We start from the raw sequence: 15,788 nt of genomic DNA, 5'->3' as shown, positions 1-15,788 counted from the left end.
TGAGCATCAGAAGTGTTGATCTGAGCTCTCTGCTGGAGCTGGAGCCATAATGGAGGTTAATTAAGACGCATGCGATGACTCAAAGTGAAAGAAGCAGGTGTGTTATTCTACAGGAAGCCTTCTCATTTGTGGCGACGGGACACATAAACATGTTTTCTATCATCTCGCAGTCAAATTGAAAATCATACAGCGTGTGGGAGGCTTCCTTGTACTTCCATTGATTGGATGACACAATGCTGCCACCTACTGTTCAGATGAGGTATCACGTGTGTGACACCTACACGGGGCTACACCTTCAGAAACTCTCTGCACTGTATTATATGCTGTCTCATCAGGTTGTTATGGCAGCTAAGACACAGTGTTCTTCATCAGAGTGTAGATTTTGATTTGTCATGTGACCATCCTGGCCGCTGTTGCTGTCTAGTGCTTTGTAAGACTGTGCAGGACACTTCAATAAACTAATCAATCACTTGGTTAACTTCTTTATATGCTGGCGGGCAGATGAATGTCAGATAAATGTCGAGGATCTGGTGGAATTAAAGCATTTCACGGCATAAAATGGAAACAGTCCAGTAAAGTGCACACTTATCTACTTTCCACCACTGACTGCTGTAGTGTTTTCCTCCTGCCTGTTTGACGGTGAACAACACCATCACTGCTGTCACTGGTACTGGGTGTCCGCCATGTCTGAACTGTGTCTTTGACTGTTTTCATTGTGTTCAATTTTGTGCCAAAACTGCAAAACCAGTTTCCCTCTGGGACTCCAAAGTTTAGAGTTAAAATGAGAAGCGACAATGAAACAGACAGATTTCAGTTTAAATCCACTTTAAGGAGAGAAATAATAATTATAAACAGCTATGGACAGCGACTGCAGTAATTACAAGCACAATAATGCTATCTTCAATGTCAAAAAGTAATCAAAAATTGCATATAGAACCTCGAGGAGTAGAAGAAGGACAGTTAATACATCATAATTAAAATGTGGGGGCTGACAGCGCCGGAGGGGCGAAATACTACGGAAGGAAACATAATTCTCAGAGTTTGCACAGCCATTCAGAAAATAATTAGTGTATTAAGGGTCACATTTTAGCTCAGAGAGAACTTAAATTTGACCTCTGGGACTCGAGAGAAGCAGAGAGAGCGTCTTCCATTAAGAGACACTCCCAGGAGTACATGACATCAACCAATCCATTAAAACGTCTGGAGAAGATGAAAGACACCGCTGGAGGATCACGAAGACGCCGTGCTCATGCTCTTCTGTTTGTCAATTAACATATTTCATAATGTATTTCAATACATCTGTGACAGTTATTGCAGTAACTGCTGTAATACCATTGATTCTTAAGCTTAAATACTTTATTTTGTGTTTTTTTTTCTTGTAAATTGGGTCCATGTTTGATATTCTGTGACTGTTATTTGTATAACGCCTTTTTATCCAGAGATAATTAACTTTTTGATGAAAATTTTGATTTAATATGAATACTAATCCTCTCGCCATCCTCTCGTCTCTGTGTCTTCTTCATGTTTATCCTAAAGTACACTGCTACACAGCAAGGCTGCATTTCTGGGAAGAAAAAAAAAATCCCTCTCCTCCTCCTCCGCCTCGTTAGTAGAGGCTTCTCTCTCTATCTGGACTCCTTTTCTCTCACCGCTTCAGCTTTTTTTCCTGCCTCCCTCTTTGTCTCTCTGTCCTACTCCCAGTTTATATGTCCCCGCCTCAACAGTCTCAGTCGTCCATGTCTCTGGCGTCGGCCCCGATAGGGAAGAGCATGTCGCTCTCCAAGGAGAGGTTGCTGCCCAGGCCGGCCATGCGGCTCCGCAGCAGGAAGTGCGTCCTCCTCTGCAGGAGCCTCTGCTGCTCCTGCTTCAGCTCCACGTAGGACCGCGAGAAGGTGTGGAAGATGGAGGTGACGGGGAAGGCCATGAGTAGGATGCCGCTCAGGATGCTGCTCAGGGCCACCACCTGGCCAGGGATGCTCCTCGGCACCATGTCCCCGTAGCCCACCGTCGTCATGGTGATCACAGCCCACCAGTAGGTAGCCGGGATGCTGGTGAACTCCTGTGTGGTGGCCATTTCGTTCTCAATCAAGTACAGCAAGGGGGAGTACAGTGCGATGGCCACGCACAAGAAGAGGAGGAGCAGGCCAAACTCCCGCGTGCAGCGGCGCGCCGTCAGGCCCAGCGTCTGCAGGCCCAGCGAGTGGCGAGCCAGCCTCATCACGTAGAGGATACGCAGGGCTCTGAGGACGCGCAGCACCAAGCCCACTTTGTCCAAGTAGCTGCTGCCGGAGCCCAGCCGCTTCTCCCCTTTGGAGGTGCTGTCCACCACCAGGGTGATGTAGTACGGCAGGATGGCCACCACGTCGATCAGGTTCAGGGGCTGCCTGAGGAAGGTCAGCTTGCTGCGGTCTTGAATGAAGCGCAGGGTGAACTCCAGGGAGAACCAGGCCACGCACACCGTCTCCACTATGAAGATGTTGTAGCACATCTGGGAACACGTGCCCTGGTGAAGAGAGACACATGGGTGAGCGTGGTCATGGTCAGCATGTGTGTGGCGGCTGCGGTCACTAGAGGGAAGCATTTCAATGTGAAATCCAGGAGCAAAGCACTGTGGGAAGCAGCAGCTTTGAACACATCAGCATGCAAAATATTCCCCATCAAAGATGCAGCTCACCTGCAAAATGAGCCTAATGTGATAGAAAGAGAAAGTTTCAGGAGTGTCAGTTTAGATTATTGTGATCTAATATTTGGCCGTGTGCCACAACTGTCACCTCAAAACTTCTAAAATGTCCGTGCTGCTTCCTGAAGGCTGCTGTTTTTCTCACATGAAATGCAGTGACGCTGATTGAATGCGTGGCACAGAAGGAATCAAAAACCTCAAAGCACACGGCACAGAGCCTTTGAACGCAGTCCAGTTAAAAACCAGTTAAAAACATTATGAAACGCACTCCCACAGAGGGGGAGCCGCTTCGAGTACACCCATGCAAGCACCTGAAAACTCCAGTGAACCGGCTCTCGCTCACACTTGCACACTTTCAATGCAACACTTTGCGATCTGGCTGCAAGAAATTAGAGGCTGCGGAGCTGTTAGAACGCGATTGCTGGCACTTTTAATTAATGAAACAGCTGAATTCAGGCATCCTGAGAATCCTGAAGTGTGAATACATTCACATATGATCCTGCAACTGCAGCAGATCAAGAGCAGTCAGTATATTTCTTTAACTTCTTTACACCAACTGTCTTTAACTTTTTTTTTTTGCTCATCCCACATTTAACTACACTGCAGAATTAAAGCAGGCCCACCGGGGCTGAAACTTGAGTCAGCAGCTCTAAATGTGGTTCGTAGTTTCTTTCAAAAGTCAAACTAGTTATGATTTTGGGTTCTCTCTCCTCCCACCTGCAGCACCGCACACGCAGCATCTGCACTTCATACGCAAGAACAGGTGAAAACCACTAAAACGCTGAGTCTAAAATGGAAAGCAAAGGGGTTGGAGTTACTCTCCACCTCCATCCAAAGTCGAAATTCCTTCAAAAGCATCCCAGAGGAATTAATCAGTTCGTTAAAAACATGTTTGCACTTAACTCTGCAGGAACATGAAGCCTGTGTGGCTCAAATATTCCGCTTTGATTTGAGTTGAGGGGCCAGTATGCTAATTATGGTTGTGATTGAAGTCAGACATAATAATGAAAGCATTTCATGAAAGCAGACTGAGGCGTCTTCAGATATTTCTTTCTAATCTGGCAAAACAACTGCCTCTCTCTCTCCCTTTTCTCGCTGCAGGGAGGTTTGACAGACCAGACATGCCATCATTAGCATTTCTTTAATGACTGCTTTTCAAAATAGCCCGTCAGTTCACCTCGGCTCGGCGTTCGACTGCAGCTGCTAAGGAACCCAGTGTCTCTGCAGCGTTGGGTTCAAATGTTCATTGCCAATTCTTTGGTCTCTCTTGTTGTTTGACTAGAAAACATGGAAGACAAACTCCCCCACAGACAGTGAAGCTGTGTTGGGTCATGGCTTCATTTTGGCTTCTCCTCGCTGACATGAAAACACCTCCTGGCATCTTGGCATCTTTTTTGTTTGCAGTAACTTCTTTCCCTTCTGTGTGATATGTTAAATGCCATTAGCCTACTCACCGCCTCCTCCTCCTCCCTCATGGCAGGCAGCGTGCTGATGGATAGATTGACGGCAGTGATGGTGACAAACAACACCGACAAACAAGCGAAGATCTTCCCTGGGAGGCCAGAGTGAGGCCTCTCCACCATGTCTCTTAGTTTGCCCATGCACCGATTGAGTCTGGACTCCGCCACGTGCTCTCTTTGGCCACTGTCAGAATCCAGCAGATCCTCCAGGAGCTCCTCCTCCTCCTCCGCCCTCTCCATCGCCTCGAACTCCTCCACACGCTGCAGCAGACGCCGGCGGCAGCACCACTCCAGGCTCTCCTCGGGGACCCCCCAGTAGAGCAGCTCCTCCCTGAAGGAGAGGGCGCACATCTCCCTGAGGGAGCGCAGCTTGCCCGCCCGCAGGAAGGTCAGGATGGTGCGGAAGGCGCAGGGGCTGCGGTCGAAGAAGAACTCGTTGTGTGTCACGTCGTAGTCGTCGCAGATGCGCATGATCTCGTCGAAGCTGCTGCAGAGGTGCAGCTGGCCCAGGCGAGACAGGGGGAAGTCCTCTAAGGTGGTCCACGGCAGCTGGTACCGCAGGCCGCCCACGTTGATGATGGCGTGGAGTTTACGGGCGCTGGACAGCAGCGTGCCGTCGTGGATGGTGCTGAGCTCGGGGGCTCGCTGCGCCCTCCTGTAGAAGGCTCCCTTCTGGGCCTCCTCCTCTTGCAGGGGAGGCGCGTTGAGGGAGGTGTCAGAGGCACAGCTCAGGGCACTGTAGTCATAGTCAGAGCCATCACCCGCCAACAGGGTCATCTTTACTGGTCTGCTCACATCCCTGTGCTCAATCTGCCGCCATCACTGTCACCTTCAGAGGCAAGAGAGAGAAGCAACAGAAAAGGTCTTATTGATTCAAAAAACAATTGTCAATTGATGAAAGGAAGTTTCTGGCTGTGATTTATTGAAGAACACCCATTAATAGCTCATTGTAAGCCTTCTTGAACTTATATGGACTGTGAGAGTTAAGTTGTAGCAATGCAGATTCTGTTTCTTTGAGATTATGCTGCAGCATCTCGCCGCTAAAACCATCCACTGTGGTTAAACCCAAGAATGAAAAACACCACAATGCAGCATTATTGCAGCAGGAGGCACTTAGATCATTTGCATTTTAATTCTAATGGACACTCATCATTATGAGGAGGCGCAGCCGCATGCAAACAGTTTCTGCCTGCAGAACAACCCACTCACTGAAGAAATGTAACGAAAGCATAAAAAGCTGGGTGACATATTCCAGCACAAAGACAATTTCTGATATTATCAAGATACCGCAGGAAAACTCCAGGAAGCTACATATTTATATTAATATATTTTTTTTGATATTTAATGTATATTTAAAGTACATTTCCAGATCTACTGAGAAAAACCAACTAGAGCTGCAACAATTAATTGATTAACTGTCAACTAATAGATCAATCGACAACTGTTTTGCTGACTAAACGATTAATCGAGAAAATAATTAACAGATTAATCAATGGTTAAATAACGGACAGTTGCAGCTCTGAATCCAGCCTTCTTCCTTTCTCTGACTGTCAGATTAACAGCCTGTAGATTTAAGACCGCCAGTGTTCATCGTTATCAAACACATTGTCTACGGTGGTAAAATCAGCTGCATTAAGCAATTGTTGGCCAGTAGGGGGCAGAAAACCTCCTGAACAAATTCACAGAAACACACCATGATATTTTATATTAGAACTAGTTATTTTTGTTTTTTTATATTAGCAAATTGCAGCCCAATGGAGCCATTCAGAACAACTGTCCACCTAACGAATGAGCAGTAAATCCTTTTTTCACTGGCATTTCAGGTCTAGTATGAAAATATCTGGGTCTTAAACTGGCTGGGCAGGTACAGTCCAGTTTTAAGTTTGCTTGCTGTGAATCATTGACCACACTTTGTAAAACTATATCTTGCTTCCTGTGATTAACACATTTTTTATTTTTTCTATCATCTAAGTCAAGTTAGCTCGAGTTAGCTGCTTCGTATGGACAACAGTGAAAGCAAAAGTTTCACATTTTAGGAAATAAGGTTTTTTTGTTTTTCTGCTGAGAATTTAATGAGAACATTGATACCACTGTCATGTCTCTATGCAAATTAGCTACAACCATATGCAATTAGCTTAGCTTAGCATAAAGGAAGCAAGGGGGAACAGCTAGCCTCCCTGTGATGCAAAGACTCCAGGAAGTCACTGCACTTCCTGCAAGTCAGCAAGAAATAGCAAGAATGTGGTAACTCTCCGTAAATCCACAACTCAGCTAGCAGATGGACAAGATAGAAAATATTATTTAGTGAAATTTAGAGCCGCTGGCACATGGGTTTTTGACCCAGAACCAGGCTAATGTCTTCTCCTGCTTTCAGGCTTTATGCTAAGCTAAGCTAATCAAAGAGGAACATCGCTCTGCGAAGCTGGAGAACCCCCACAGTTCTAGATGCAGCATTTTAGATGTATGGGTGTGCAGATGGGAAATCTGTTTTTGATTATTAAACGTTTATATTGGTGAAAAAGGCACCAATATGCAAAAATTGTATTTAGTAAAAGGGTGAAAAATGGACTATTGCTTAATGTTTGCTGCCTTGTTGGAGTTTAGCAGTCTCCAAAATCAGGTGGATGAGTGGAGGTGTGGGGGTTCTCCTGGTTCTCCGTGCATGCGTATCTCTAAAGCTGGTGGCGCATGCGTACATGTAAAACAGCTGGTCTGGAACCTGCGCATGTGCAGGTCTAAAACAGTGCATCTGCAGAGCTCTCCAGCTTAATGATACTGTAATCAACTCCAGCTCTAGCTCCATAATTAACATATGGACACGAAGAGATATTGATCTACTCATCTCGCTCTTGGCGGGAAAACAATTAAGCGTACTTAACAAAATGTGGAAATATTCTCTTACTCTTTGGGTAAAGAGAGCCACAAGCCGAAAAAACGCTGCAGGAGAGTTGTAAATGCTTTCAGAGGAGTTGTAGGCTGCAGTGGCTGAGCTCACAGATGACTATCATCTGTCAAGCGTCACTCTCATGAGAGCACCAACTGAAAATTAAATTAAGCCTCTGCACCTACAACCTTTATCCACAAATTGCATTACAAAAACAACATGTCTGTGCAATAATCTTGGCAGCATGAACATGTCATTTGTGCATCATTAAACATGATCACTGATCTTAATGCATCAGGCATCGAGGGATAACAGCTTCACTCCCCACAGTGTGCGCCAACATCTGTTACCCACAGTAGCCTGGGAATTATACATAATGGCCTGATGTTATACTGGTAGTTGTTAGATAATTCACTCATGTAACTGCTTTGTACAGCTACTGAAGAGGCTATATTTAAACACTAAAAAATGTGTGTGTGTGTGTGTGTGTGTGTGTGTGTGTGTGTGTTTTAAACCTGTCAGCCGTCAGATTGGGTGGCTTTCGGTTAGGTGTTGGTTGAGGTGTGTGTGCTGGCTCTGTGAAACAGCTTCTGCTGAGAGCAAACACACAGAGATGCCAGTTTGTTCTCTGCACTGAGATCTTTTTGAAGCTAAACTACGCGGATAAAAGAGACGTGGAAGCACAGGAGGGAGAACCAAAGAGAAAATGTTTACTGGGTATCGCCGGTGCAGCGAGGACCTCGTGGCCTGTGTCCAAACTAATTTAATCAATTACAGTAATTTAGGGGGAGGCAGGTTAGCCAGTCAGGAATTAAAATGTCAGCGCATGGGTTTGCTGCACCACCAATTCTGGGTCAGGAAGGAGGCCTCGGCTTCTATAACGGGGATGTGAATGTGTCACTGAATGGTTATTAGGCACCTGCACTGTCAGCCTCTGTGAGCACTGATTACAGTCAGCGCCATCCTCCACCCATGAAACCCACCCCGAGCTCTTCTCTCCAACACTCCGCCTGCTTGCATTGACCTACACTACGACTCGATGGTGCTTCATTGAGCGGCTTTATTAAATAGTTTTGAGATTTGTCAGGAAGGACAGTCGTGATCAGTTCAGTCATCAATCATGTAGACACTGAAACATACAATATGACGGATCCTTCTCCGTGTTTTGAGTAGATTTATTGTCTATCAATCAACACTTGTGCCGTCAAAACCAAAACACCAGAACAGTGTAAAATCCCTCCTTTTTGCTGCTACACATCCGTAGATTCCCACATTCTCCCTCCATGCAGCGGAGGTTATCGATACGCCTACAGTGCATCGCCAGTGTGGATGTGCACAGGCCTACACCGCTCTCCTTCCAGATTAAATCACACTTAACCCCTTGAGGCTGTTTGATTCTCACTTTGCCTTTAAAGCGGCTGTGCTTTTGTATTTTTTTTTAAACTCTCGTCTTTTTTCCCTCCTCTGCCTCAGATGCCTCCTCTTGGGGGCCGAAGTCTATCTCGGAAGCAGAGATGAAACGCCGCGAAGACAGAGAAGGCTGTTCTCCCCACCAGATCGGCTGAGGTCTGGCCTCTCTCGGTGCCAGCGTTATCACAGCTAAGCCACAGGGCATGTTCTCCAGATTGCCTGGTGAGTCACAGGGTTGCGAGTCTCTGTTGCCTGACTGCATTGTGCATGCATCTCCCACAGTGCCCTCGTCAAGAGTCTTTGGAGAGCTTCGCTACCACCATTATTGATTGAGATGATTTTAACGAGCGTAGTAATGAGAACGAGCACTGCAAGGTCAAAGCGGAGCAAACTATGGCAGAACTCTGAAGCCTTTTAGAAGCTGAAGAAGGCTCGATGTAATATTTATTTCATCAGTCGGCAGAGAAATGCGCGCAATGTTCAGTGTGGTTCTGATTGATACAAATCTGGTATTTATAAAATGAACATGTGCAGATTTCGTGTCCCAGAAAGAGACGTGAATAACTCATATATTATGGATTGCTATTTATTGCTGCATATCTGCTTATTGGTGGGAGCACTGTGTTATTTACAAAGAATCAGAATTGGACAGATGTCTTCCCAATCTGTCTCCGGATCGAGGATTTGCAATTCAGTTTGACTGTCTGTGAAATACAAACACATGGTAATTAAATGAGCGAGCAGTGTTTCTGATGAGAATCTGAACCTCAGACACTTACAATTAAAGTGAAGCGTTTTTCACAGCCGTTAACCTTCCGGTGGCAGCCGTTCAGAGCGCAGAGCGCCATCTAACAGCCGTGTGTGTTCTTATTGGCGTAGCAATGACGTGGTCAAAACAATGCTCCTGTGAGATGTCACATGAAAATGGAATTCACCCTGTGCTCTTCATCTCTGCCTAAATGACCATTCAGACTGCATGATGTCCGCTTGTTCTCCCCAATACCCAATTCTCCTCCTATTCCCTTTACAGCTTGCTGCTCTCTAATGGACTATAAGAGGGTGGTATTTCCAGAAATGGACTGGAAACCACAAGAGCTGCCAAGACCCGACTTTGCCTCTCTGCCCCCCTCTCTGAAATCTGGTTAAGCACTGAAACAGTCAGGCATGCCGGCAGTAGTTCTACCCCCAGAAGACCTTCCCTTACAGTAATTCCTGCAGGAGTCGTCGCAAACAAAAATGTTTCTTTTTTGTTGTAAGTGGGCGGCATTAATGCATGCTGAAAACCCTGGAAGAAGCCATAGCTCCAGGACAATAACAGTCTCCCGAGCTCTGCCTGTGGTCCACCACTTTGTGCTGCTCTGTCTCTGAGGCACGGAGAGGTATGCTGTGCAGATAATACACCGCAATAATGAGCTTTGTAGCACTAATAACTGTTCATTTTTCTTCTGTTTACCGTTTGATTGCAATTGCAGCCCACGCATGCATTTAAAAGTGAAGCAGAACAAATGCATCTCACACTTCATGCTCCTGTTTTAAATGCTGAAAAGGCAGAAACCCTTTCAAATGACATTCAAGTATTTTTTATCATGTCCGTCCCAACAAAGAGCAAATGAGAATCACATCACACCTCTGCCATTTCCTGTCTTCAGTTTATTTCCCAGCCCGTCCCCTGTCTGTCCGTCCCCTTAAAGCACCCTATCCCCCAGACGGGGTCTGAGCTAACCCTCCAAATCCCCACATTTCTGCATCGCTGCTCCACATTATGCCTCAGCACTCCTCATCCTTGCACGCTGTGACACACAATATTTAGTCAGCCCACAAAACATCTCACCGTCACCTCAACTTTACACCTTTGCGCTCACTTCACTGTGTACAATGTGTTTTTCTTAATTCTCTGTCATCCCAGCCAATTGTCTTGCCTGAGTGGATGATTGTACGTTCGCTGTCGGCGAGTGCTCAACTAACTCGATTATATAAAGATTGCATAACATTAACTTCTCTGCATTGTCTGTGTGCATTAACCAATACTCACTTTTCATCTTTAGATGCCCTTTTCCTGCAGCGCTGCAATCATCCGACCACCTAATCGCTCTGGGCAATGTAAACAGCTTCTTTTTCACAGGCGGCTGATGAAAGCGGCGCTGAGGCCGGCCGTGTGTGCAGGCAGGCTGGAGCTCATGCCGGTGAAGACCTGCCTGTCTGTCACTCTGGACAGAGTGTTTCAAAGGATCTGTGCACCAGGACGACTCAGTGCAGGTCCCTGTGGGATGAGGTGACAGAGGGTACAAGCAATGAATGATCAAAGGTTGGCGAAGGAAAAAAACTCTTAACACTATTACAGTGTGAGTGAAAAGGTACTTTAGGTGATGGGATGGAATAAATGCACCAGACAAACAGCCACACAGGGACTTCTTTGGCTGGACCAGAGGATGTGAGGTGAAGAAATGAAGAAATAGGAAATAAAATGATTTGCTTGATGTGTTTGGAGCTGAGTGCAGAAAATTACAGCTTTCCCATCACAGGAAATGACACGGCAAGGTGCAGGCGACAAGTGGAATTTGAAAAAATGTGTGCAGTGTGGACTGGTAGCAATCCTTAGCTCAGTTTACAGGGGATATAAAGGAAGCAAGAGCTACAACCTCATTAAAACAAGGACTAAATCACAGCCTCTGAAGTCCCTGCAAAAAGATGTGAGTGAGAGAAAACACTCTGAGAGCACATCCATCACTTGATTTGTGTTGAGCCTGAGCCCTGACCGAAGATCTCCCGCTGCTGCTCTGGGAAATAGTGCTGCTTCTGGGACCGTGACCCTTCGACTTGCTCTGATAACACTTTAGGATATGTATCTCAGCTACCTTCCACCTGGGAATAGCAGATTATAATTAGTTTGCAGACCTTTCTTTGTGGGGGTGAATTAGAGAGCCGCTATTAACTTTTAGAACGGGAAAAAGTCATTACTTCATCTCATTATAGTCCCAATTACCTGGAGGAGGGAGAGCGTGATCTGTTACGTATGATATATCACTGATCCAAAGTCTGTGTATTTGCATTGAGGACTTGCCGTCACATTATAGGGAATCATCTAACATCATGGAGACCATGTGCTGCGCTGAAAATGATCTCATAACCTGAAGCATAAGCACGCTGCTTGAGGACTTGAAGTGGCTCTCCGGTTCAAAAGTTTCTCCATGGTTAATTTTCATTTCAAAATTAGATTAAAAAAAAAAAAGTGGCTGCAATTTCAGCAGCCTCTGCAAACATACTATATGCTGGTTATATCCCTGCCTGCAGAGCCTGGCAGAGGAAATGCCCTGAACCCTGTCTCTGATGACTTCTCTGTAAATGTTGACAGATCATAACATGCTGTAATGTAGCTGCAGCCGTGTTAGCGTGGTGTACGTGCAGTGGATCCACTGTGCAAACCGCTGTCATCTGTCAAAGGCATATTGTAGACAGCGAAAGATGCGAAATTATAAAAAGTGGTCGTCTCTTTCAAGTTGGCTTTAGAAAAAGACTGAGCGCAGTGCATGCTTGCACAGATCTGATGATTCTGTGGGAACAAAAACAAACGCTGAGACCTACAATAACACTTACAGAGTACATGCATGATCCAAACAATGCTTTCTCTCTATATAAATACATATATATATATATATAATATATAAATATCAAGCCTGAGACATCAGTCAGCAGCATCATTTCCAACTTCTTACAATGGAAACAAACGCTCTGCTGCATGTGACAAACTCCCCAACTTACAACTAACAAAATGTGTCTTTCTGTACAAAAAACCCCCTCGTGTTTGAATCCATGAAGTACGTAAAGTGAAAATACTCACTGTGTTCCTCAGCAGCTGTTGGTTCGCTGAAGGTGCTGAGAAGAACGCAGGAAAATGTGTTTTCAGCTTCTGCTGCTGCCTCGTTTAACTCCGCTCCATCCATGCACAGGCGCTGGGCTTGTGTGTAAGAGGAGATTATTCGACGATCATGAGCAACAGGCTGCCTCCCCTCCCCTCCCTTCCCTCCTTCCCTCCTTCCCTTCCCTTTGCCCTCATCTCTCCCTCTCCCTCTCTCTCTCTCTCAACTCCTTCCTCCCCCCTTCCTCGAGCGCTGACATCAGAAGTGGGTGTGCCATTAAGCCAAAAGCTTTTGAGAAGAAATCCATGGCAACCAACATCTAGAGACCCCCACCACCACCACCTTCAAATGAGAATAATCACTGTCTTTTCATTGTAGAGCCACATGAAGGTTTACATTTGCCCGTAGGGTTACCCAGCTGAGGGGGAGGGCCGCTGTAGGCTGGCTAAGACTCACAGGCTGTCCAATTTTAGACAAGTGGTGGGAAATGCTATCATGAGGTACGATGATGAAGAGGAAGGCATGGCTCATCACCACCAGAGCAAATGCTGCCGTTCTGTCTTTTCTTATGCCTTTAATAAGCATTTGTTCCCAATGGCCATTTGAAATGATTCTTCATCACCACCAGGAGAGAAGTGAGCCTCAGGCGTAGTGTTTACAATCAGAAGGAGACGGACACAATGAGGGGACCGAGGAAATGCAATTTAAAAGAGGACACAATATGAAACTAATTTGACATTTATGCATAACAAGGCGTATGTGCTTCAGTATGTGTGGCTCTGCTTTTCGTCCAGTAAGCAATTACCTCAGCTGCATTGCCTCTGTTAGGATCTATTGTCCCTCTATTGATCTAACAGTCCTGAATGGAAACTGCAGAAGTAAACACACGTGACGAGTCAATCTAAGTGTATTATTTTCACTTCAGCGCTGTTATGACCCATCAGGGCGAGCTGAAAAAACCTCAACGTGCACCACTGGAGTGATCGCCGTGTTACAGCTGTGGACCGAACACTGAGCATGTGTCATGTATGTGCTGTATGTATTGTAAAGAAAGGGAAGCGTGTGATTCCTGCGAGCGATTATGTCTTCAGAGCTGTTTTCTGGCTGGGTGACTGAAGGCGACTGAAGATAATGACACAGACCAAAGAATGAGAAGACAGCAATCCCAACAAGAAAGAGGCAAAGAAACGTCTGTGCTATAAATTCATCTAAACGACCCTGCAGCAACATTAAATGGTGATTTTATATAGAGGGATACGACGTCTTTGACAAAACAAACAGGCAAAATTAAATGATTATCATCTGGTTGCACTGTTCCACCGGGCTGCATGTCAGTTGTGTTTTGACTGAGCTTCCACAGAACAGAGCCAGGCCACCACGATCAAAACAAGAGTGCCACACCACATGATCATGCGCCATGACATGAAGATTAGCAAGCACCGCTACACGCTAGATTTCCTCCATAACTGAGACGGATGTGCTGTAATGCTAAGTCAATTAGAATGGGAAAGGTGTTATTTTGCTAAAACTGGAAATAAATTAACAAGGCTCAGAGGCTACAGCCATGCTAGCAGGTATGTGAGGCTGTAGCACAGTGATGCTTTGAGCTAAATGCTAAGAAATGCTTGCATAAGCATGCTAATTTGCTCACAATGATAATGCTAATATGGCGATGTTTAGCAGGTGTGATGTTTTTAATGTTTATCTTGTTCTTACTTTTGCGTGTTATAGCATGCTAATGTTTGCTAATTAGCACCAAACACAAAGTTAAACGAGTGAACAAGTGTACACCATCTGACCTAATGGTGGCGCTCAATTAAAAGCGATGACCAAAATTATTACAGTTTATCCTGCAGAGAATCCACTCGACTTCAAACCCAACTGAAAGGGTTTCAGAAACGGAGCGTCATGCCTGCCTGATTTTTTGTTGGCTAAGCAGACTACGCAGTTAAACGGTTTGTTTTTTTGTCTGTTTTAATTGTGTTTATTGTTGATATACGATCCAGACTCTGCACAGGGTGTTTCATTGTGAAAATTGACCAGATGCTCTATGCTGTATCCATATTGGGCTGTACAGCTTGACATGGCGTCCATCAAAAAAATGGCGTGTATCGTCCGCTCGTTCGTGCGCTCCTGATAGAATGGCAAACATTGTTTAGAATGGCTGCGATCACCTCGACTGGAACACAATGCAATTTAGGCATGAAGTCGATAGGATGCATCATCTGGGAACCATGAATGTTGTGCCCATGAGATAATTCACTGGCCGTGTAAGGGACTGTATTAAAATGATTGTGGTGGGAAGAGAGGCTGAATCTTTTACATTCTATTTTATTGAGAAATGCAAGACCCTCCACATTTTCTTTGGAGCCTCTGCCTGACTTAAAATACAATACTCTCCCCTGAATATCTCCAAACCACGTATCTGTGATAACAGAAGAGTGAGAATAGAGCCCCTCTCGCTTTACAGGCCTATTACAGCCATCAAATGAGTGAGCCCGGCCCGGGCGGTGCTGGTGGAGTTAAAAGGAAAATGAGTAAAAGTTGAACCACCCTCCCATCCAGTGCGATTCACGGAGCCGATGCTGCTAGTGAGGCCGAAAATATGTGCTCACGCTCATGTTACAGCTTTTGGTGACAGAATTGTGCATTTTTCCTTTCAGATAAAAGATGGCCTGTTGTTGTTCATGACTAAGTCTTATTATGCTAATTTTGGCTTGACACTTGAGTGGGCCATTTCATGGGTGCTACCCGAGCTTCAGTTTGACTGTAAGGCACAAACAAGGGGTCTAAACATATTCAGAAATCTCCACTCTTGCTGTATTTGCAATTCATAATGATTAATCACAGCACATTAGGATTCCGCCGTGCTGTGTTTCCTAATACAAATCAGGTAGAGGTTCTACCTGGGATAGGGAAACATCAAAAAGTGACAAAAACAAGAATGAAACAGAATTTTAAGAAGCAGCTGCTGGATGTTTACTAAAGTTTTTTCAGCACCAGCAGTGATTGCACCTACAGGTGTTCACCTGCTGATTGCTGATTGCTAATTACTGACACAAATTTAACCCATTTTGTTCTGAGGATTCATTGATGCAGCACTGTATCTGCTTTTCTGTGCCGGAATTGTTGTATTTCACAGTTTCTTACTAAAAAATAGGGCAAATGTCAGCCTTCCCTGACAGCTTTTTGATCCTCCAGTGCTGGATTATCAAATCATATTTTCAAAGGCACCTTTTGTCTGATAAAAAAAATGATAATCTGATAAAAGATAAATTTAAAAAATCAGTGATTAAATGATCTCTAATTATCTAAGAAAGCATTAGTCAATTTGGCTTAATTTTTGCTTTACTGATTAGTCTGTATGGTGTGCCACAAGGCTCAGTTATTGGGTCACTGCTGTTTTCCCCCAGGATAAAGGTACCTATAGCCACTTATTCCTGGACTCAATTGTACATTCTTTAAAATCTCTTCAATAAAGGAATAGTTTTGAGAAA

At 45.1% G+C, this 15,788-nt stretch overlaps 1 protein-coding gene across 1 annotated transcript; it reads right to left on the bottom strand.

Moving 5' to 3' along the window:
• Positions 1–1,726: 1,726 nt before the first annotated feature.
• Positions 1,727–4,917, bottom strand: kcng1 (potassium voltage-gated channel, subfamily G, member 1). Its single transcript, XM_041946543.1, has 2 exons — positions 4,135–4,917; positions 1,727–2,503 (listed from the first exon to the last, which is right to left on the bottom strand). Exons 1-2 carry the CDS (start codon positions 4,915–4,917, stop codon positions 1,727–1,729), a joined length of 1,560 nt encoding a protein of 519 aa, XP_041802477.1.
• Positions 4,918–15,788: the final 10,871 nt, after the last annotated feature.

Source organism: Chelmon rostratus, chromosome 10, assembly GCF_017976325.1.
Source record: "Chelmon rostratus isolate fCheRos1 chromosome 10, fCheRos1.pri, whole genome shotgun sequence".
In the NCBI taxonomy this organism is placed as follows: Eukaryota; Metazoa; Chordata; class Actinopteri; order Chaetodontiformes; family Chaetodontidae; genus Chelmon; species Chelmon rostratus.
The sequence above is the reverse complement of the archived record's forward strand: the minus strand, read 5'-3'. Positions and strand labels throughout refer to the sequence as shown.